Source organism: Antechinus flavipes, chromosome 2 (genome assembly GCF_016432865.1).
Source record: "Antechinus flavipes isolate AdamAnt ecotype Samford, QLD, Australia chromosome 2, AdamAnt_v2, whole genome shotgun sequence".
In the NCBI taxonomy this organism is placed as follows: domain Eukaryota; kingdom Metazoa; phylum Chordata; class Mammalia; order Dasyuromorphia; family Dasyuridae; genus Antechinus; species Antechinus flavipes.
Genome location: NC_067399.1, coordinates 613,168,241 through 613,191,023, shown reverse-complemented (window position 1 = coordinate 613,191,023; position 22,783 = coordinate 613,168,241). Strand labels below are relative to the sequence as shown.

Sequence of the window (22,783 nt, the reverse complement as noted above, 5' to 3'; positions counted from 1 at the left end):
CCATATACATGTCATCATTTCTGACATTGTATAGACTATTCTAAGTAATGTCCTCTTTGTTGAGAGAGGAGTGAGGTATTCAGCCCCCAAATTAAGTGATTTATATTGAAGAAGAAAGCTTTTAATTTTCATTTTTATCACTTCATTGTATCTAACACTTTATAATTTTCCCCCATTATACATAGGACAGAGACCTAGGAGATGAGTATGGCTGGAAACAGGTACATGGAGATGTATTTAGACCATCAAGTCACCCTCTGATATTTTCCTCACTTATTGGTTCTGGATGCCAGATATTTGCAGTATCTTTCATTGTCATTATTGTTGCAATGATAGAGGATTTATACACAGAGTAAGTGAGCTCAAATATATTTCCAGTTTTGTTCCTGTAGCAGACTTGATTATTCATCATCCTGATTATATATTTCTGTGTACTTGATACCTTGTTATTTAGGATAAAATCTTATTTTTTTCTCTCAAGGATGATTGACTATTCATATTTACTATTTAGTGAGGATTATTATAACCTAAATATTAGTCTTTTTACTAGAAACAAAAAGAACATAATCTTTTTAAAAAGCAGTGTTGGACTGTAATACATTATACTTTAGAGCTTTACTATATTATACTTTTGTAGAAAGGTAAAAAAGTCTGATAGTCATTATCGACTGAATAAAAGATACTAATATCTGAGTCACCAGATACTGTAAACATTTGGATCTATCAACAAAATAATGGTGTATATCATTTGTTGCACTGTTTGAGAAAATTGTGAATGAATCCATTTTTTTGAATAAATAGAAATCAGTTATTACTGCCATTATCTTAATCTAGAGTTTATATTTATGGCTGATGTAAAATGAAAAACTAGGTGTACTTTTGTGTAAAACAAGCAAGTAAGTATCAACATATTAGAAATGAAATGTAAACTCTGCTTTCTTCATACTTTTTCACTGGTTATTGCTCATGTTTGGAAAGTAAGTTTTTCCTTACCTCTCTGTCTTATAGATTCCCTCATTTCCTTTTAAATTAAATATAAATCCTACCTTCCACATAAAATTTTTCCTTAACTCCCTGTCCTCAGTCATTTTATATATTAATACATATTTTGAATAGATTTATAAAGAGTTACATGTTGTTTCCCTTAGTAAATTCAATCAGTTAGTTTCCTGAGGATAGGTCTCATTCCATATTTGTATTTTTAGTGTTAACATCTAGCACAGTGCCTGGTATATAATAGGTGTTTAATAGATATTTATTGATTGATGGTCCCCCCCCAGGCTTCCAGGTTAGTGAAAGTGGAGTAGAGGCACCCTACTGATCCCATCTATTTCATATTGGTGACCAGAGTCTTTCTATACCCAGTAGAAGGAATAACATTCCCTCTGGCCTTCCTAGATTTTTCAAGAGAGGAGGAAAGACAGTGAGGGAGAGAGGGTTGTCTCTTATAAGCTTGAAGATTTATAGTGTACCATGAAAGGAGACCCAAATGATCCCTAGATGCAGGTACTTAAAATATATAGTTCTCTGTCAATGTCTTATCTAGATACAGGGCTGTAGATAAAGACATGATTCTATATGTCAAAACTGGAAACAATTCATTATGTGGTTATTACCAGACTTTTTTTGATCACCTTTCTACCATATTTGGCTATAGATCATTTCCTTTCCTTATTATTTCCTTTCTCTATCACAAAATTCATAGAACTATTTACTGTTGATTGGGACCTGAGTTCGTTAGTCAGAACTGGAATGGAATCCTTTTATAATTATTTTAAAGAAATAGTCATTTCTCTTCCATCTTATCCTTTGAACCTTCCATCCTATTCTTTCCTTTCTATTTCTATTTTCTACCATTGCTTTAATCTTTTGTCCCTATAGTGAGAGTTCTGATTGCGTTTAATATCCAGAGATCTGCTTTTCCCTCTACTCTGCAGTGAGAAAGCTGATTTCGTTGTTTAAATGCAGAATTTTATTGCCTGGATGTATAGTTTTTCTTAGAAGTGGGAGAGATTAATTAACATCTACTAACTGGTACCTGTACAGAGCAAAATACACTTAAAAATATTAGGGTCAGTTCACACTGCTTGATTGTACTTATTTTGCAAGTTTGTATGTTTTGTTACTCTTATTCTTTTTATTTTTTTTTTATAATGTTCCATAAGATTTTTGTATGATTTTTATGTTTTAGATCATATGTTGTGTTGGTAAAGTAATTTTGAAATCCTGTCAAGTTTGCTACTTAACTCTTCAAGCCTTTAAGGAATTTTCAACTGAAATGAAAGCAATTATTCTTACCTGTATGGGAAATGAAACCTCAAAATAGCCTTGCAGCCTGCTTTTGGAAATTTAAGTAACAGGATATTAGTGACTTGTCACTTCAGGGTTAATAATAACTTCACTTCCAATTTATCTTTTCTCAGCACAGAGTAAAAGAATAATAATTCACATTTTTGTTGATCTCTTCCTTCCCCAATTTTCTACAATATTTTTGAATAATTTGTACTCTTTCATAAGCTTCTTGATAGCAGGAGCATTCCTGCCTTTATATTCTTGGCAACTTGTACAATGCCTTGGTGCTTATTGAATTGAATATGGCCTTTTTTTTATGGACCATACTGATATATGAAGTAGGTAATGTAAATATTATGCCTACTTTCAGGTGAACAATCTGAGTTTACAATTCTCTTTAATAGGTCAGGGAGTATGGTATCAAAGTACAAACACTTTAAAATTCATCACTGTTGAATCAGAAGGATTTGATTATGTGTTTGGAGTTACTATTGTATTAATGGAATGTTGATCTATCACCAGAACACCAGTTGTCCTGATCTTGTTGGACTTGGATGATTCCCTAGACTGAGAGAAGCTGAGACCTTGCATAGCCTTGCCTTACTTAAATCTGATTCACTTGCTGATCATGGCATCTCCTTCCTGATGTCATGATCCTCTCTGGGAACAGCCACAGTCTGTCTTTGACTTACATTGTATTGGAATGACCAGAGCTTCCAGACTAGTTTATAATCTAGGGAGAGTCATTTAATCTCCCTAGGTCTCAGTTTCCTCATCTATAAAAATTGGAATAATCATGAATCTGCCTCAGGTGTTTGTAAGAATCATAGAGAACTGGAAGTACCCTTAAAGGTCATTTCCATTCTCCTCTTACCAATTAGGGACCTTAGGTCCAGAGAAGATACAGGGCTTGCTGTAATGTCTCAGAGTGTAAGAAACCCAGTGATATACTGTGAAGTGTTTTTTGTTTAGCTTTAAAGGACTATATTCATATCTAGTTCTCATTGTTTTTGGATAGGCACAATCCTGGAAAAAGTTGCTGTTGTGCCATTTTTTTTCATACATCATGTTCTACATGTTATATGGGTGGTTAAAAGAAACGCATCACTTATTTACTTTATCCTGTTTTCACATGATTTTTATCTTCTCTGCTAGGTTTCTATATTTTGATGACTTTTCTTCCATATAGTTTGGAGATTATTTGTATTTGGTATAGTGGCAGCTTTTAAAAAATATTCCTAAACTTTGATGGATTAATTGTTATGTTTGGATTATTTATAGCAATAATCAGATCAGTGATGATAACCTGGTTCCAATACAAGGTATTGGCTGATCTTCCACGATATTTTTAAGGCGTTTATTCATTTATTTATTTATTTATTTATTTACTTATAGAGATTTGATAACTATCCATCCGTGAAGCATATATAGCAAGCTTTGGATATAGAATTCTAGCCCCCAGGTCATGCCTAGCAGGCACCAACTGCTTATAGCCTGAGTTGTGTTGTAGTTTCTACCTTTTTTTTTTTTTTTTTTGCATAATTTACATTGATCTTTAGTATGAGGTTGCTCAGGATTATAGACCGTTAATTTTTGGTTGTAATGATTTGGTTCTATGTTATAACAAACCCCTCTGTTTCCACAAATCTGCATGACTCAGCCATTTATTTGATTTTTTTTTTTCTTTTGACCAATTACTGAGTTCATGTGGATATTGCCCATTGATTGATTCTGTTTTTAGATCACAACTGTTTCAGACTGTATCCAGTGGTAGAACTTTCAATTAGATTTGATGAATCCAGTGACAAATACCTGTTCTCAGGCTTTATTACTTTAATCCTACTCTTAGATCTTTTTGTTATTATTGTTATTAATGATAAACTGTTCTAATAGTGGCAAATATAACATTTTGCCAAACTCCTTGGCTTAGATGTTTCAGTATTACCCATGTCAGTATTCACTTCAGATTTTTGGATAGGGAGTGGCTAGGATTTTTTAACAAGTAGAAAAAAGCCTGCTTATTTTTATTCCTATATACATAAACACAGATATATGTATAAATATATCTTTTGTGAATGTATATGTGTGTGTGTATGTGTATATGTAAGAGAGTCACAAATGATATTGTATATCTGGGCTAAATTATACATTTCTAAACATGTATGAACATTTTTAAAATATACTGACAAAAAAAGTTCAGAAGATACAAACAGCCTTATCACCTTGCAAAATTTAATATATGCTTTTTAAAATAAGCAGTACTTAACATAAGTTCAGTTTTGTAAATCCTTTTTTAAAAAATATTTCTGCTTATTATTGGATTTTTAATTTTAAAATTTATAAAATTTTTAATGTCATCACATTCTGTAGTCGTGGATATTATAATAAGGTGAATATTCATTAATCTATAGCTATGGGTAATTTGTACAAAGTATGTACATGTACTCATTTTGGGGATAAAATCTCCTAAACGCTATTATCAATTAAAGCTAAGAAAGCTTTAGCCAACATAATTGTATTATACACATTTGAAATACTTACTACATTTGTTTTTAACTCCATTTACTATATTGTAAATAAAATGGATTTCTAGTGTCAATGCTTGTTATATTGTTTGAGCTCTTTTATTTGTTTCATTTTGAAACCAAAGTTAAATGGGAAAATTTCTAAATGTTTTAGTGACATTTAAAATAATAGCTTTGTATTTGATAGTAGAATCATTTCTGCCAGGAAATCAGGCTGTTAGCCTATTTTCATTATCCCTTGAAATAAGTTGTGGAAAAGAAGTAATCCAGTAAGTTATTTAATAGTTAATTATCCTGAATCTTATCATTGAGGTTAATAAGCAGTTTTTCATAAATCCATGTTCTTACCATATAAATATCTTCTTACCATGTGAAATAAAAAGCTGCTTGAGGTTATATCTTTCCTCTATTACTCAGTATGGAGTCTTGTATATAGTCATCAGTTAAACACTTATTGAATTGAAGGATTATGAGAAGAAGGTTAATGAAGTGTCTTCTTCACAGATCTCAAAATAGGACAGAATCTCACTGGATATATTAAAATATAATCTTAATGCTATAAGATTGATTAGATCTCGGAATGGTTACCTTTGTATCAGCATAAGTATTGGATGCATTTGTACATAAACAAAGACTAAGATAATTGAATTTATTAAATTGCCTTTAAGTTGGTTTTGATATTTAAATCAAATGTATTTGTCTTAACTTTCAGGAGGGGATCAATGCTCAGTACAGCTATATTTGTTTATGCTGCCACATCCCCAGTGAATGGTTACTTTGGAGGAAGCCTTTATGCTAGACAAGGAGGTAAATTTCGCATATTATTGCTCTGCATTTTAAAATGTGGTCCTTTTTTTTGTATGTGTGATTTTAGTATTTTATTATGTGAGTGGCACACAGGAGTTAGCAAGCAAAGGTTTTTTGGTTTGTTTGTTTGATTTTTAAACAAATTAACAAGGGGAAAGACAAGTTCCCTAGTGGAATTCACAATCAGGAGGAAGAAGCCATTAAAAGGAAGATTCCAAGAAGTGGATAAATCCATAGAGAAATTTAGCAGACTGATCCCAAAAGGAGGTTAGCAGATTATACCTTTGATTAGCAGGTTAACCTGAAAGGGATGTATCTATAACAAGGAGAAAGATACCATGAAGTGGAAGTTATACATGGCAAACAATATAACAATATAATTAAATAAAGATAGGGATTTTCTATATAAGGTATTTGAAATTTAGCTATATTTTGTGAAATCCAGTATAGTTTTGTGAAATTTGTGAAATAATTAGCTTATATAAATACAGAGTAAGGGATTGAAGTTTCAGAAGAGATTATTTTTCTTTGTGTAAAGAACTTTTTGAATTCAAACTATGCTAAACTTATTAAACTTCTGTAGATCTAGTGGGTTCCCCTTAACTTGAGGTCTTCAAGTAAAAAATGAGAGTTCTGTATAAAAGAAATTGGGGACTAAATTGTTCCATTGTGCATGTAGTTGGTGATGTTTTTGTATCTCCTTGCTTCTACCAGCTTCCTCCCTAAAATCCCTACCTTTTCCTTCCCCACAGAAGTGGCATTTTAGATACTTCTGAATGTGTCAATCCACTGTTAAAGGATCATAAAACTAAAGAGCTAAAGAGTTTTTCTAGTATAGAACTTCTAATTTTCAACTGGCTAGCTGATATGATGTTCTAAGACAAACCTAAAAATATTAGGAAGTCTTTTCCTGTTTGGGGAAAAAAAAAGTTTTTGTTTTGCTAAGAATAGAAGTATGTATTCATATAATTCTTCCCCTTATTCTGCTGTCTTTGAATGCTGGTATAGTAGACCTAGGCCCAATATTTTGATATCTTTTGAAAGTTAATTTAGACAATCTGGGTTTGGTTTGGTGGCCCTGTAACATTTGGCCTTAGCCTATATCCTACCTGCTCTGGAAAATCCGGGTTAATGCAGTGATAGATGCTTGATGTGCTTGAGGATTGTCTCATGACTCTCATCAAAGTGTAGGCCTCATATTATTCAACGCTGATCCTAGGACTCTTCCCAAGGACCTGGAATATCTCCAGGTTTATTGAGATAATGAACTGGGGGTTACTTAAATACTTGCTATTTTGTACAACTCTGCCATGGCTTGTTTACTAAGCCATACTGATTATATCCGTTGTACTTTGAATATTAAAGAAATTGAAAGAGCATAGAACTTAAAATACACACACACACACACACACACACACACACACACACACACATGTATATGTATATTTCCCCCCCAATTGAATTATTCAGAAATTATTTTACTGAGTTAGGAATCATAAGAAAGTTCATTTGGAAGGAAAAAAAAAACAGGAATTTCAGGGAAGTAAAGTAATTTTTGAGTAATTTACTTGGGGTGGCATTGAATAAGTAGATTGGATAAAATTGTCATTTTTTTATTAATTACTTTACCCATGAACAATAATATTACTCCATTTGTTTAGATCTGATTTAATTTGTATAAGAAGAATTTTATATTTATCTTCATGTAGTTCTGGTATCTGTTTGGCAGATTTATTCTGAGATATTTTATAATATCTTCTCTTTTTAAAGTTTCAGTTTTATTTTATTCTCAGTTTCAAATCATCTCCCTTCTTCTTTACTCCCCTATAACTACGTCAAAAAAACAAGAAATATAAAGCCTATTCATAAATATGAAGTTAAGTAAAATAAATTTCTGCATTAGTCATGTTCTAAAAAGGAAGAAAAAGATGCTTCATTGAGCAGTCTGGGTCCAGAATTGAGATGGATTATTGTATAAATTAGAACAACTAAGTTTTTTCTAGTTGATTATTCTTAGCAGTATTGCTATAATTATATAAATTGTTCATCTGGTCTGCTCATTTTATTTTGCATCAATTCACTTAAGTCTTCCCAGGCTTTTTGAAACTATTTAGGTCATCATTTCCTACAACACAATAATGTTTTATCACATTCATGTAGCATATTTTGTTCAGCTATTGTGCAATTAATTGATAGGCATCCCCTCAGTTGTCACCATGAAAAGAGCTGCTATAAATATTTTTATACATGTAGGTAGATCTTTTTCCTTTTTCTTTGCTCTGTTTGGCAGTATTATTGGAGCCAAAGGGCATGCAGAGTTATATAGCTCTTTGCTTACAGTTCCAAATTGTTCTTTAGAGTGGTTGGATCACCATTGTACCTATTTTTCCACACCCTTCCAGCATTTGTCTTTTTTTTTTTTTTTGGCCCTATTAGCTAATCTGATGGGTGTGAGGCACTAGTTTTAATTAGCATTTCTCTAATTATTAGTGATTTTTTTATGTGACTGTTAATAGCTTTGATTTTTTTTCCTCTGAAAACTGCCTGTTCATATGCTTTGACTATCAATTGGGAAAAAGCTTATGTTTTTATAAGTTTCACTAAGTCCTCTACATACTTGAGAAATGAGACTTTATTGGAGAAACTGTTCCAAAGATTTCTCTCCTCCCTCAGTTTCCTGCTTTTCTTATAATTTTAGTTGAATTAGTTTTGTTTGTGCAAAATTTTTAAAATTTTATGTAGTCAAAATTATCCATTTTTACTTGCTATGAACTTCTCTTTATCTTGTTTAGTTATGAAGTCTTCCTTTAGCCAGACTTCACAGATAATCTCTTTCATGCCCTCCTAATTTGCTTTTGATTTCACTCTTTATGTCTAATTCATGAACCCATTTTGAACTTCTCTTTGCATATACAGGATATATTAATCCATCTCTGCATAGTTTCTATCAGAATACTTTCTAGTTTTCCTAGTAGTTTTTATCAAGTAGTTCCCAATAATTGGAATCTTTTTGGTTTATCGAAAACCACGGGGTCTGTGCTCATTTGCTTTGTATTGTTTACTGATCTGTTCCATTCATTAATCACTTAATTTCTTACCTGGTACCAAATTGTTTTGACAGTTACATTTTTGTAGCATAATTTGAGATCAAGTACTGTTAGGCCTTTTCCTTCATGTTTTTTTACCCCTCAATTGATTATGTTGATATTATCAACCTTTTGTTCCTGCAGATTATTTTGCTTTTATTTTTACTAACTCTTTCAAGTATTTCTTTGCAATTTGGTGTGATATTAAATAAAAAGATTAACTTATGTAGAATTGTAATTTTTATTACATTGACTTGGCCTGTCCGTGAATAATTAATATTTCTTTAGTTATTTAGATATATGTGTGCAGAGTTTTCCCAAATGTTTTTATATTGTTCCTATGTGTGTCTTGGCAGGTAGGCTTCCAATTGCTTTATACTGTCAACATGTATTTTATTTTATTTTATTTTTATTTATTTATTTGCTGTTGTTGTTGTATGTACTTTACTTTTATTTATTTATTTATTTATTTTTATAATAATTTTTTATTGACAGAACCCATGCCAGGGTAATGTTTTTTTTTTTTACATTATCCCTTGCACTCGCTTCTGTGCCGATTTTCCCCTCCCTTCCTCCACCCTCTCCCCTAGATGGCAAGCAGTCCTATATATGTTAAATATGTCAACATTTATTTTAAATGGAGTTTCTCTTTCTTTCTCTTCCTGCTGGGTTTTGTTAGAAAAATATATTATAATATTGATTACTTGTGTGGATTTAATTTCTGTTCTGCAACTGTATTGCAAATGTTTGCCAGAAACTCCTTACAAATTTTTTCCCTACCTTACTACTTTCGAAATAATAATTTCTCAAAATTGTACTGGGAAAGTAGAAATAAAAAAGGAAGAAAATTTAAAAATTTGACAGTTTATATATTCAGAACTGTCAGGATTTTGAAAGGTAGTATTCTATGAATAAAAAGTATAAGTAAAAGAAAAATCTGTGAAAGAAAATAAGATTGGTCACCTTTTTTTTTCTCTTTTCTGCTCTACCATCACATGTATCTGTATAGATAGAGTTTATTCAGTTAATTATGTTATAGTTAATAATGATATGGAATTTGTGTCCCTCTGTTCCTTCTAAGTCCATGCATTATTAGATATTCCTGTGATAATTATCTCTTTCTGAGTTGCTTTTTTTATGGCTGTGTTGGTAGCTCTCTGATAATTTGTACTAAAGTTCTTGTGCTTTATTTAAAGTGTGTGATATAAATGCGATTAACTGGCTCTGTAGTCAGGAAATCTGGGGTAGGGCTGCCTCATACACTAGCTATATAATCTTGCCTAAATGTTGTAGTCTCAAAAATGGAGTAATAACACATGAACTACCTATCTCAGAGGTTTTTTTTTTTTTTTTTTTTTTTTTAATACCTTTATAAACGTTACAGGATAGTTTTTGGTTGCCTAAAAAAAAGTTGTCTTAAAAATTATACCCAGTACCCTATTTGTATACAATTAGTAATAAAAGCAACTCACATTAATGATACTTTTAAGGTTTGAATAGTGTTTCCTGTATAACATTCATTGGGGGTGGAGGGGAAGTATTGTGGGATTGTTGTTTCCCTTTATAGATAAGGAAAATGAGTCTCTAAGAGGTTGACTTTCCCATAGTTATATGGGTAATGATTGTTGGGAATTGAATCTAAGGCTTTGGGCTCAGGGTTTGGCATACTACCTGTATTAATTACTTTTGGATACTTGGCATATTTACAATCATTAAGATCTAAGAGGGACCTACAGCCCTGCCACTGGGCAGATGAGAGCAGAGGCCCTGGGGATTCAAGGAGGTTTGCTTGAGGTAACACAGCTAATGAGGGAAAAAGGCTAGGACCCTCGGATTTGAAGTACTAGCTTAGGTAATTGAGATGAATGGACTGTGATATTAAGAATTTAGTGATTAACTTAGTATTTAGTAGTTATTTGATTTATACATTGCATTTACTTATTTGTTTGTTTATTGAAGGAAGGAGATGGATAAAGCAGATGTTTGTTGGGGCTTTCCTAGTTCCTGCAATGGTGTGTGGCACTGCTTTCTTCATTAATTTTATAGCCATATATTACCATGCTTCAAGAGCTATTCCATTTGGGACAATGGTAAGTTGCTTGATATAAAACTTGTTCAGATTTTATTTTTAAATTGGAAAGTCAAGACCTGAGCATTCTTTTGTGTATGTGTAACTTGTCCAATTCCTTGCTTTCCAAAGAATTCTTTTTCACATTTTTTGATGAGTATTGCTGATTTTTTTTTTTTTCTTAAAATGCATTTCTAGAAAGCATCTAGGGATCTTTTGGTCCTTTTTGTCATGTTGGTGCCTCCACATTGATGAGGGAGGTAATTAAGATCTTCAAAAATTCTACTTGAAAAAAGCAGTAACTCTGATTTGTCTTACCTCACTAGAAAGTCTTCAAGTAGAATCCTTGTAGCTTTCCTCTGATAATCTGTCCAACTAAATTAAATTTATCACTAGCCACAACAACTCTTGGAGACCATCTGCCAATTAGATAAGGATTGTGATCTACTATTATAGATAGTGTTCACATGATATTTCAAATTTATGAAGAATTAAAATCTAGTTTGGGTTAAATATAAGATTACTTATGAATTATCCATCCTGATTAAATTTAAATTGAAGGCCACCTCCATTTTTCCTTCCCTCCCATTTTGTCGTTGCTACTTTTGGGCTCTAGTTGCTATGTCTTTGTGAGTATGATGTAATGTCCTAGCATATTCTAACTTTTTTCATTAAGGGACAAAAATTGCATAATAAATAAAGTTTACTTGATAAGAAATGAAGTTTTTTTAGTGTGTATGTATGTATGTGTGTGTGTGTGTGACTATCAGATGATCAAGCAGAAAAAATTTAAATAATGAAAAGTGAGGCTACTTGTAGATCTGTGTAGTAAATTTTTAACCTATATTTTTCCTTTGTACAGGATGCTTTTTGTAGTTCAAAATATATAAATTCAGTGACATTCATTTTAACATTATTGATATACTTCTATTTAAAATTATTTGATGTCCCAATAGTACAAACTTTCCTATTTTACCTGTTGCAGCAATTTTTGTTTGTTTGTTTTTTTTTAATAACCTTTTATTGATAGAACCCATGCCAGGGTAATTTTTTACAGCATTATCCCTTGCATTCACTTCTGTTCCGATTTTTCTCCTCCCTCCCTCCACCCCCTCCCCCAGGTGGCAAGCAGTTCTTTACATGTTGAATAGGTTACAGTATGCAATTGTTGTTTTTCTTAGAATTCCTTTGATAACTTTCTTCCCTGGATTTCCTTCTATATCAAAAGAACCCTTTATCAAATATAGTTGCTAATTAAGTTAAATTTTCAAAATCTCCAGTTGAGAATTTTAATGAGTAATTGAGAAGTATTCCCATTTCCACTATTAAGGGAGAATAGAAAATGACTGGTAAAAAACTAAACTGAGTTCAAGTAACATTCACTAATTGTGATAGGGGAAAACTCATTTGGGTTCTTAAAACTTCAATTTTCTCATCTCTAAACTGGAATAGTGTCAGTCCTGTTCGGGTATATTTTTGTGTAACTCAAATGAGATGATATATTTTTGGTAACTTGTCCAGTGCTCTGCATATGTCATGTGTTCCCCTCCTCCCTCCTTCTGGGAAAGACATGAAGAAAGAACAAACTAACACTTACTAGGAACTACTTCAGGTAGATTTTTGTTAAGCTCATTGTAAGGTGTGGGGCTATAGTGAGTTTTTTCCTAGTATTTTGTACTAGGATAGAAAGTTCCCCTGTTTTATTTCCATTCAGGATATTTTAGGAAATTTAGGAAACCAAATAATTTTTGTAGAAATCAAGATTCTTGTAGGTTGGCAGGAATAGTCAAGGAACTGAGTTCTTAAATATGTGGGTAACTATATAAACCCTTAATTTCTCCTATAACGCTAAAATCTGGTGAGTTGATAAAGATCCTTGGCTTGTACATTAAAGAGCTCTAGTGTGTTTTTGGTTTTGGTTTTGGTTTTGGGTTTTTTTGGTAGCAAGGTCTCTTAAGGTCATCAACTACTTTGTGATTCAAGTCTGGGGAGATCATTTGGGATTTGTATAACTAGGCCATGAGGTGCTGGAAAAGGAGATGTTCATATCCAGTTTATTTGCCCTTTTCCTTCCTCTTTCCTTTTTTTTTGGCCTGGCAGGTGTTTTGATGGAAGTTTAGTCATGGCCTCTTCTATCCTCTAGAGGGCACTTTGATTGTATTCTGGTTGTTTCCAGTTTTCAGACAGTGCTACAACTTCGGTAGATCAGCCCCATTTTTGGTCCCTAAATTGATACATTATTATGAGCTTCTTCGGAGATATTCTTGATATGCCTGGGCATTTTTATTTGAATTTTGCCAAAGAAATACCAAGTTATCAAGGAAACACCAAATTTTTTCTTAAATCTCATTATTTTAAACCCTTGTGTAAAAAAAAGTTAAAATTTAGGGGTGACTAGATGTCATGGGATACAGAGTCAGTCTTGGAGTCAGGAGGACCCAAATGCAAATTCAGTCTTAGACACTTGACACCTGTGTGAGCATGGGCAAGTCATTTAGCTCTAATTATTTGTGCAACTTCTTCCCTCCCCAAAAAAATTTTTTTTAAAAGTTTTTTTAGAAGATGATTGAACAGTGATACTTCTTTAAAAAAAAATACAGAATAGATGAATCTATATTCCCATTCATTAGGCTCAGTCTGTCAGAAAACCAGAATATTATGGAGGTTTTAAATGAATGAAGGTTTTAAAACAAATTTCAGGATGGTTTTATAATAGCTGCTTCAGAATTGTGCTAACAGTTTTTTAATAATCCAGACTTAACTTTATTTGAGCCTCAGAATCAAATTAGATAATGCTTGTAACAATGCATTTTACATATATGTATGTATATATATAGTGTGTGTGTGTGTGTGTGTGTGTGTATTTTAATTTTATTTTATCATGCTTTTATTTTCTCAGCTATAGAGTCTTATTAAGTCCTATCCATAGAACTTGTTTGTTTGGTTTTTTTCCCCCCAATATTTTTAAGTTTATCTGATTGCAGGCTACCTAATTTAGTGACATAACTGTTATCTGCAGATACCCTTTTTCACCACTAGATGGTAGTTTTGTTCTGATTTAAGGTAGTTGATATGTGAGCCCCTTTAAATTTACCAGCTTGGAATAAGAGCGCCTTTTCCTCTCTCCCAAATTTTGCTTTATTTTTTAGGAATTCCAGATTTTCATGGTGGATCTTTCATAAGTCTCATTTTATTATAAGGCACTGTATATTACATGTTTCCTAAATAAATGTATTTGTATTGCTATAAATTTCAGGAACTGCTATATAATTTCCAAAATACTAGATTCCAAAAGAATAGAAATGCAACATAATATAGTGGATAGAGAGCTGACTTAGGAAAACTGGGGCTCAATTCTATTGTCTTATAGTTGTGTAATGATAATCCTGGTCAGATTATTTCATCTTTCAGGGATCTAGGCAACTCAATTTAAGATTTGAAGTTGCAAAAGTTCTGCATTGGTAGAAGGAGATTCCTTGCCTCCCTCTTTCCCCTACTCCTACTGGATAAACACTTACTGGATAGTGACTTTTTTTTGGGGGGGGGTAATAAATATGGCAAATGCTATGTGGTTATAGGTAGCTGATTAATTGGAGGGAGTGCTAAGAAATAATAAGAAATTAATTTAATGATGAAAGAAAAATTTTTCTCTTCAGAGCATGACAATTCAAGAGTAGAGAAATAGTTGTAATAGAAACAAGGTAGAAAAGTAGGAGGAAAAGTCTTGTAACCACATCTATATTTATATAGTCCAAGTGTTGGGCTGGTGTAATGGAAAGAATAATCATTTTAGAAGCACAATTCTGGCTCTACTACTTAAGGTCTTCTGACCTTAGGAATATTTTTTTGAGATCTAAGGAGATGATATCTGTGGAAGTGCTACTAAATAAGTTATTATTATAGCTAAATATTGATATTTTTGAAAGTAGGATTTTTTTTTTTGGATCACTTTCAGTTTCTTATTTTACACACTATATAGCTAATCCAGACAGTTTGAGGGATTTTATATGTAATAATTTTATGATTAAAGAGTGATAAAAGTACTTTTCATGTTACTTTAATTTATCCTTGTTGATATTATTGTAAGCTGTATTTTTTGTAACAGACATTTTGTTTAATTTGCAGGTTGCTGTTTGTTGCATCTGTTTTTTTGTTATTCTTCCCTTGAATCTTGTTGGTACAATTCTAGGCCGAAACCTGTCAGGTCAACCCAACTTTCCTTGTCGTGTCAATGCTGTGCCTCGTCCTATACCAGAAAAAAAATGGTAAAGAGAAAATTAAGACTTATATTTGTTTCTCAGAATGAAACAGTCTTCACTTCTTCACTATTATAGGATTTTCCTACAGATTATAGAAATTTGCAAGTTTTGATTTATTTCAGTTTGTATTCCAGTCCAAATTGACATTTAATTGAAATGGCATGATGATTTCAGATAAGTTAAAGTGATGATAGAATTGGAGTGGAAAGATGACTTGGCACTAAAGCTTCCCATTTCTTAATTTATGCACAATATTGGTCAAAACAATAATTGATAGGCACTTATTTCTTTGCTTTGATATGTAAGTTCTTTCCCTTTATATTTGAATCATTATTGAAGCACAGGTTAAAAAAAAAACTGTACCTTAAACATTATATTTATTCTTGGCATAGTTTGGAATTATTCACAAATTTTTTAGTGTAAAAGAAAAATGCCCAACTTTCATCTACTAGTGTTAATTTTGGTCGTGTCACACAACAAAATTATCTGAGATATTAAAAGCAGACAAAAATAGAAGAATTTTGTTATGGCATTATAATCTATTTCAACCCTTTGTGACTCATAAGATTAGAAAAAATGGTGCATGAGAATTTAGATACAGAAAGGAAAATTTCTTGAAAAAGTTTTTATACAAAGCTTTTTAACATTTTATAAATGCTATTCTTAAAACAATTCTTGGACATGTTGATATCTATTATTCTTACAATTCTGTCCCTACTGTTTGAGAAGCCAAGACCCACAATGAGCTTTTATGTGACCAAACAAATTAATAATTTCCTTCATTTTCGAGAGGAAAGTGTCTATCTCCTCTGTTAGAGTAATAATTGTCTGTGCCCCTTTTTTTAGGTTACTCAGTGAAGAAAAATTCCTAGTTAGGGAAGGTGTTAAAGCTAAACTTATAAATCAGTTGATTCTATTATAATTGAAAAACTGAAGAGTCCAACTTTTGACTTATTTATAAACACCACTTATAATCAGAAATGAAAGGACTATAAAATACCTGTGTGTTAGGTCTAGCTTAGTTGTATTTGGAGAGGTTCTTCATAAGATTATCTTTAGGGTAATGATTGACCAGAGTGTCTCAATAAATATGCTTCCAAGTGATTGAAATATTTATTGATGGAGGAACTATTCATAGTTGCAAAAAACAGAGATCTATGAAGTTGAAGTCATGGCAGTGATTAGTTACTTATAGAACTCTGTTAATAGTTTGTGTATTTTGCCTATTTCTCTGCGTCTATGTATTTGGTTTTAATGAAGATTTGCATTTTCCAAAAACTGTATTATAAATAAAGTTGTCATTTTTTTCAGGTTCATGGAACCAGCAGTTATTGTTTGTCTTGGAGGAATTTTACCCTTTGGGTCAATTTTCATTGAAATGTAAGTTTTAATGATAAATTTCTTTTCTTGAAGGATTAGAATAGAATAAGTTAGAAAATTGGGTAGACATAGAATCAGAGAACATTTCATTGGGCTTCATAGTTGAACCTCAACTTTTGAGAAAAAGGACTTCTCACCTCAAAGGTTATCAACCTTATTTTATTTGGAAATCCATAAATTTTTAGTTATGTTTAGAGTATAATATAATTAATAAGAGGTTTAGAAATTTAGGCCCAAGTTCCAGAGCATGGTCTATTATCATATGACTATAGCTTTCAACTGCCATGTTTACCAGATATCCAGGAGTGTGGGTAGGGGAATTCTCTTGAACTTCACCTTATTCTCTCTGGGATGGCAGAAATGGGTGGGTGAGCTAAGACCAAGACTCTGCTAGAACAAAGAGAATATAAAAGAATTGAGAATAATAGCAGTATGCTTATTTCTCCAATTTTTTTTAGGTACTTCATTTTCACATCTTTCTGGGCGTACAAGATCTATTACGTTTATGGTTTCATGATGCTGGTGCTGGTTATCCTTTGCATTGTGACTGTTTGTGTAACCATTGTATGTACATACTTCCTACTAAATGCAGAGGATTATAGGTGGTAAGTATTTAAAGCAAAGACACCAGAATAATATTTTAATCAGTCCTAGGCATAAGGAGAATAAGAAAAATGTTATTTTTGAAAGCTTTGATTCTTAAGTTATAATTTTTTGCCCAGATGTATTGAAACTGATTGAAATTTATAAAAATGAGAGCAGTTGCTCAATTGATAAAAGATCAAAAATTAGAAAGCTTCCCAAAGAAATGGGAAGCTTTAGTGCCAAGTCATCTTTCCACTCCAATTCTATCATCACTTTAACTTATCTGAGATCATCATGCCATTTCAATTAAATATCAGTTTGGACTGGAATACAAACTGAAATAAATCAAAACTTGCAAATTCCTATAATCACAATAGCCATGTGAAAAAAATCTCCAAATCACTCACTAATAATTAGGGAAATGAAACTTAAAAGCTACTTTGAGGTTTCACTTAAGAACCATTGGAATAGCAAAGTGACTGAAAATAGAGGAGAATGACAAATATTAGATGAGCTTTGGGAAAACAGACTCAGCAGTAGACTGTTGTTGGAACTGTGAAATGCTCTGGGCCATTATGGAAAGCAATTTGTAACTATGCTTCAAAGCTTAGTAAACTGAATACATACCTTTTGGTCCTGAAAGATCACTACTTGAATAACTGCAAAAAGATCAAAAAAAGAGGAAAAAAACCCATATGTATAAAACTAATTTAGAGGCAGCTTTGTGACCTATTGGATAGAATACTTGACTTGAAGTCAGTTAAGACCTAAGTTCAAATCTGCCCTCAGATACTTACTGATTGTATGACTACTGACAGAGCACTTAATATTTTCCAGCCTCATTTTCTTCATCTATAAAATGAGCACAATAATAACTTCTAAGTTCCATGGTTGTTGTGAGGATAAAATAAGGCAGTAATGCTAATAAAGCACCATATAAACCTCAAAGTTATTATCCGCATCATCATTATCATTATAGCAGGTTTTTGTAGTAGCAAAAAACTAGATGACTTGTGGAGTGGCTGAACCAATAAATTGTGGTATGAGAATATAATAGAATACTATTGTGATATAAGAAATAATTAAAGGGATGTTTTCAGAAAGACTGGGAAGATTTGTAAGATCTGATGGGATAGTGAAAAGAACAGAACAAGGAGAATAACTTCTACAATAAAAATAGCATTATGAAGACAAATAACTATAAAAAAAACTTAAAAGAACCCTAATCATTGCAGTTAACCCCAATGTAGGCAATCTCTGTTGATTTATTATTTTTTGAATTAATGAGCCTATTTGAGTTTGACATCCCTGCAATGAACAGTGGTGACTCTGGAGGACTGACCTCCTTACAGAGGTGACAGACTCAGGGTACAGACTGACATGGACATGACCAGTGGGGAAAATTGTTTTATTGGCCATGTATTTGTTCAAAGGGCTGTTGTTTTTCTTTGGTTATTTCAGTTGTGGAGAGGAAGCAAGAAGAAAAAACAGATTTTTGTAAAAATAAAAATTCAAAAAGATACAATTCTATCAAAAATATTCTAAAATTGAAATAATCAGGTGGATATTTTAGTAAGGCTACTTTGGTGGTAATTTTTACAAATTTCATGATCCTCCTACATATCTAGAGATAAGAAACAGGCAGAATGTTACAAACTGGGAAAGTATAGGCAGAAAAATTATTCTCTTTAGGGCATTATATAATGGTGAATACATCAAGAAAAAAAGTAGAACATCTGTGGTTCTGACATTTTTGTATTTCTATTGTCCTTATTCTGTGATATTACATTCATGTGTATTTTTTTTTAAATTCAGCTTTCTTATCCAGTATAGCATTTGAAAAATTGCTATCTAATTAAAAGAAATACTTTGTTGTGAGATTTTTGTTTAACTGCTGTTCATTTGATAGAGATGTGTTTGTTTTTTTAGGCAATGGACAAGCTTTCTTTCTGCTGCATCAACTGCAATCTATGTTTACATGTATTCCTTTTACTACTATTTTTTCAAAACAAAGTAAGTGGTAATTTTTTTCTTCTATACATAGAGTAAGCTAAACCTATTCATTTCTCTGTAGATACAAAACTAAATATTGTGATTTGTCTATATGTTAATGTGGGAAATTTCCAACAAGAAAAATCTACATAATAATTTTTATTTCCTTTCAGGATGTATGGCTTGTTTCAAACAGCATTTTACTTTGGTTATATGGCGGTATTTAGCACAGCCTTGGGGATAATGTGTGGTAAGTAGAGAATTGTTTGGAAGCTAATCTTCCAATCTGTTCATCTGTAAAATTTGTTAAATTTACCAAAAGTATAATAGTTGAAAAGTAAGAAATTACATTCGGTGCCATATTTTTTATGATCAGGAAGGTTGAAAAAATAATCTTTAATGCCCCCTTATGTCTAAAAAGGTCTTCTGAAGATTACAAAACTCAATTTTAAATGTTCCAATTTTTATTTTGTATTTCAAAATTGAGGGGAAAATTGAATGGAAACAAAAGGGTAAAATGAGTTGTATATATTTCCTATGAATTTTAATTCTTCATGTTCTTCCTGCTTCTGTGACCCTCATTTTTAATTTTTAGGAGATTAATTTTACCTGTTGAACTCTTATAGCAATATTTCCTGTTTTGTTTTATCACCAGCTTATAGTTATTTAATAAATATCCAAAATCAAAAATGTTTTGATTAAACAGAGGAATAAATATTTAATACTTTTCTATTGATTAATTCATTTTATTTCAATATGGGATTATTTTTCTATGCCTTTTTTAAAAGATGAAGTCACATCAGTTATTTATGACTTTATATTTTTATCTTGGGAAAACCTAGAGTGGTAGCATAACATCTTACTGTTTATAAAGAAAATGGAATGAATAGCAAAAATTTTTGAGTACTTTTCCTGTGAAAATTTTATTTTATTGCTGGATATCCTTGGCACATTCCATGGCCTCTTGCTATTTTGGCAGTTCTCAATCATTTATTCTATAATAGGCTTATAGGCTTTCAGTTTTGATCTTTTTTTTTTTTTTTTAAACTGTTCAGGCTGCTACTGATTAAAATGTCACCATAATGTAGGAATTGTATACTTTTATTTCTGTTGCTAAGATTTGTTAGAGAAATTTATAATGAAGGAAAAATATATACTTTACTTTTTTTTTTAATTGAGGGAAAAGCAATAAGCATGTTAAGGTAGAAAATATATTTTTTATCTTGATACTTTTTAAACTATGGAATTTTATGTAGATTGAGAAATTGTCACTGGAATCATGAAAAAAATTATAACACATATTACTTGAAATAATGTAATATGTACAGAACATTCATTTTTGTTATAAATAATTATTTAATCCAACCAATACACAAAAAGAACTTAACAGTAACAGTAACCTGTTAACCTGTTAACAGGTGATTGTCTAAACTCTACCCGAAGCTACAGTGTCTTTAAGCCTTTTTAATAAACAATTTTTTTTTCAAAAAATGTCCCACATTAATTTTTTTCTTTATCTTTTGCCTAAAAGTGAATTTTTTATCAAAAGCCTAGAAAATTGCATTTGGCTTTAAGCTAGTCTTATGTGTTATTGTTTGTTAGATTTTCTATTAGTATTTTTATAAGACGTTAAATTTTTAAATTATCCATTATCCACAGACTTAGAGTGTAAATTTGTCTGTGAACTATCTTTGTGACACGGTTGACCAACTCTTTGTATTAAAAAGTATGGGAAACACCAATTATCTTTAGTAAGAGAACGATTTAGTTCTTTTACTAATGATTTTAGAATTTTGAGCTTCATTTGGCTCAAAGATAAGCATGGAGTATGAAGAATAGAGAGTAGACCTGTGATTTCATTTGTAAAGGGAACTTCCTGGTAAGAAAATGTTCTCTACCAGTATAGGGCACTTCCTGCTCTTCTACTTTAGAGTCTCAGAGAGTTGCCTGGGGCATTGAAAAGGACTTACTCATGGTAGCATCTGTCTTATAGACATGGAATCAAAAGTGGAACTTGAACCCAAATGTGTCTTCTTAACTTTGAGGCTGGCTCTCTACTATGCCACATTATCTCTTAAGATGATTTCTTAAAAATCTAATAAAAACCAACAAACCTGCTTACATATTTAAAAGATAGTAATTCCCAGAAAAAAGTTTTATGAAGCCATATAGTCTCTGTCTTTACATAATAATTCATCAGCAAATATTAGAATATTAAGAATAAAAATGTCAGTAGAAAATGCTTCTTTTTAAAGCTAACATAGAGAACAGCTCAGATCTTGTAATTAGCACTGAAATTTCCTATGAATCACACTAATTTCACCTAACATATCCTGTACTGAGATATAAAATGTCATTAGGCAAATGGTCAATTCCATAAGCAATTAATGACATTTTTATCTTCATTTATGCCAAATTTACTTTGCCCTATAAATGCATAAAAAACCCAAACAATTTATGTTTAAGGTATTATCAAATCAAAAACTGATCTCATTTGTGTTGTGTGTGTGTATGTGTACATCAACAAAATAGATCTAATAGCTTATATTTTTTTAGATATCTTTATTTTGAAGAACTTAGAGATCCTTCATGTGGACATTCTTGATTATTAATTTTTGTCTCACTGTTGAGATCCTTACCCTGGATCACACAGTCCCAAGCCATGCAAAATTCTCTTTGATGTTTGAATTTCAAAAACACATAGTCATATTAATACATAATACTTGATTTGTGTTAGTGGAGTTATTCATTTTGCAGAATAACAGACAAAATGTTTCTGTAAGCATCAGTAACTTAAAATTACTAAGCTTAATTATAAATTGTAGAAGATGAATACTGTTTAAAATATTTTTCTTTGCTTTTTCAGGAGCAATTGGTTACATGGGAACAAGTGCCTTTGTCCGAAAAATCTATACTAATGTGAAAATTGACTAGAAAAACAAGAAAACTGAGAACTCTGGATCAGTTACTGTTTCATAGGGGTGGAACTTGCACAACTGTAAAGCGCAAGAAGATAATTGGGCTTTAACACTGGGTACTTTGTGGGTCTCTGTTTCATGGATGGCTTAAAGTAACATCTATTTTCATTGATCCTAGGTTCTTACTGACTGCTTTCTCCAACTGTTCACAGCAAATGCTTGGATTGTATGCTATAGGCATTACCACAGTACATGGCTAATCTTCCCAAAAACTAGCTCATTAAAGATGAATAGACTAGCTCTCTTCAGTGAAGAGGACAAACAGTTTATTTAAAGCATTTGTTCCATTATAAATAAAAAGTGGGAAACTTGGCTGCTAAAATTATATGAATAGAAATCTTTCTGGAATTTAGATATTGAAAAAGTAATGTTCCAGAAGATTACTTTTCCCTTATTTTTGCTGCCATTGTCAGGATAGTGGGATGTTTTTATATTTTGGATCTGGGCTCTCTATTTTTTTTTCCAGTTCATTTGCCATATCAACTATACCTACATTCATTTGTTTAAGAGAATTAAAAAGTATATATATTAAAACCTGCATGTAATATATCTGCTGTCGTTCTATTTGGACCAATTTCCCATTTATTTATCTTTAAAATAAATATCCAATTACATCTTAATTCCATCCAAAGAAGATTATACAGTCTGAAGACAGAGATGTATTCTCTACAATTCAATTACTGTACAGTTAGAAAGCAAAATGTTAAAGGGAGAGAATGTTTGTTTTTATCAAACATTTTGAATTCTACAGAACATTTGAATTGAATGTTTAAAGTGATTTATCTTCCTTCCTTCTCCCCCTCCCCCCAAC

At 31.6% G+C, this 22,783-nt stretch overlaps 1 protein-coding gene across 2 annotated transcripts in view; it reads left to right on the top strand.

The window, feature by feature from the left end:
- TM9SF3 (transmembrane 9 superfamily member 3) overlaps positions 1–22,519 on the top strand; it is a 61,044-nt gene extending 38,525 nt beyond the window's left edge. For both annotated transcript variants that reach the window (XM_051981764.1, XM_051981763.1), the window contains exons 7-15: positions 186–352; positions 5,530–5,624; positions 10,670–10,800; positions 14,904–15,043; positions 16,349–16,417; positions 16,876–17,022; positions 18,932–19,015; positions 19,168–19,244; positions 21,861–22,519. In XM_051981764.1, the coding sequence (XP_051837724.1) occupies positions 186–352; positions 5,530–5,624; positions 10,670–10,800; positions 14,904–15,043; positions 16,349–16,417; positions 16,876–17,022; positions 18,932–19,015; positions 19,168–19,244; positions 21,861–21,928 (978 nt within the window). In that variant the 3' untranslated portion in view covers positions 21,929–22,519. The remainder of the gene's footprint in view (positions 1–185; positions 353–5,529; positions 5,625–10,669; positions 10,801–14,903; positions 15,044–16,348; positions 16,418–16,875; positions 17,023–18,931; positions 19,016–19,167; positions 19,245–21,860) is intronic.
- The last annotated feature ends 264 nt before the right edge of the window (positions 22,520–22,783 follow it).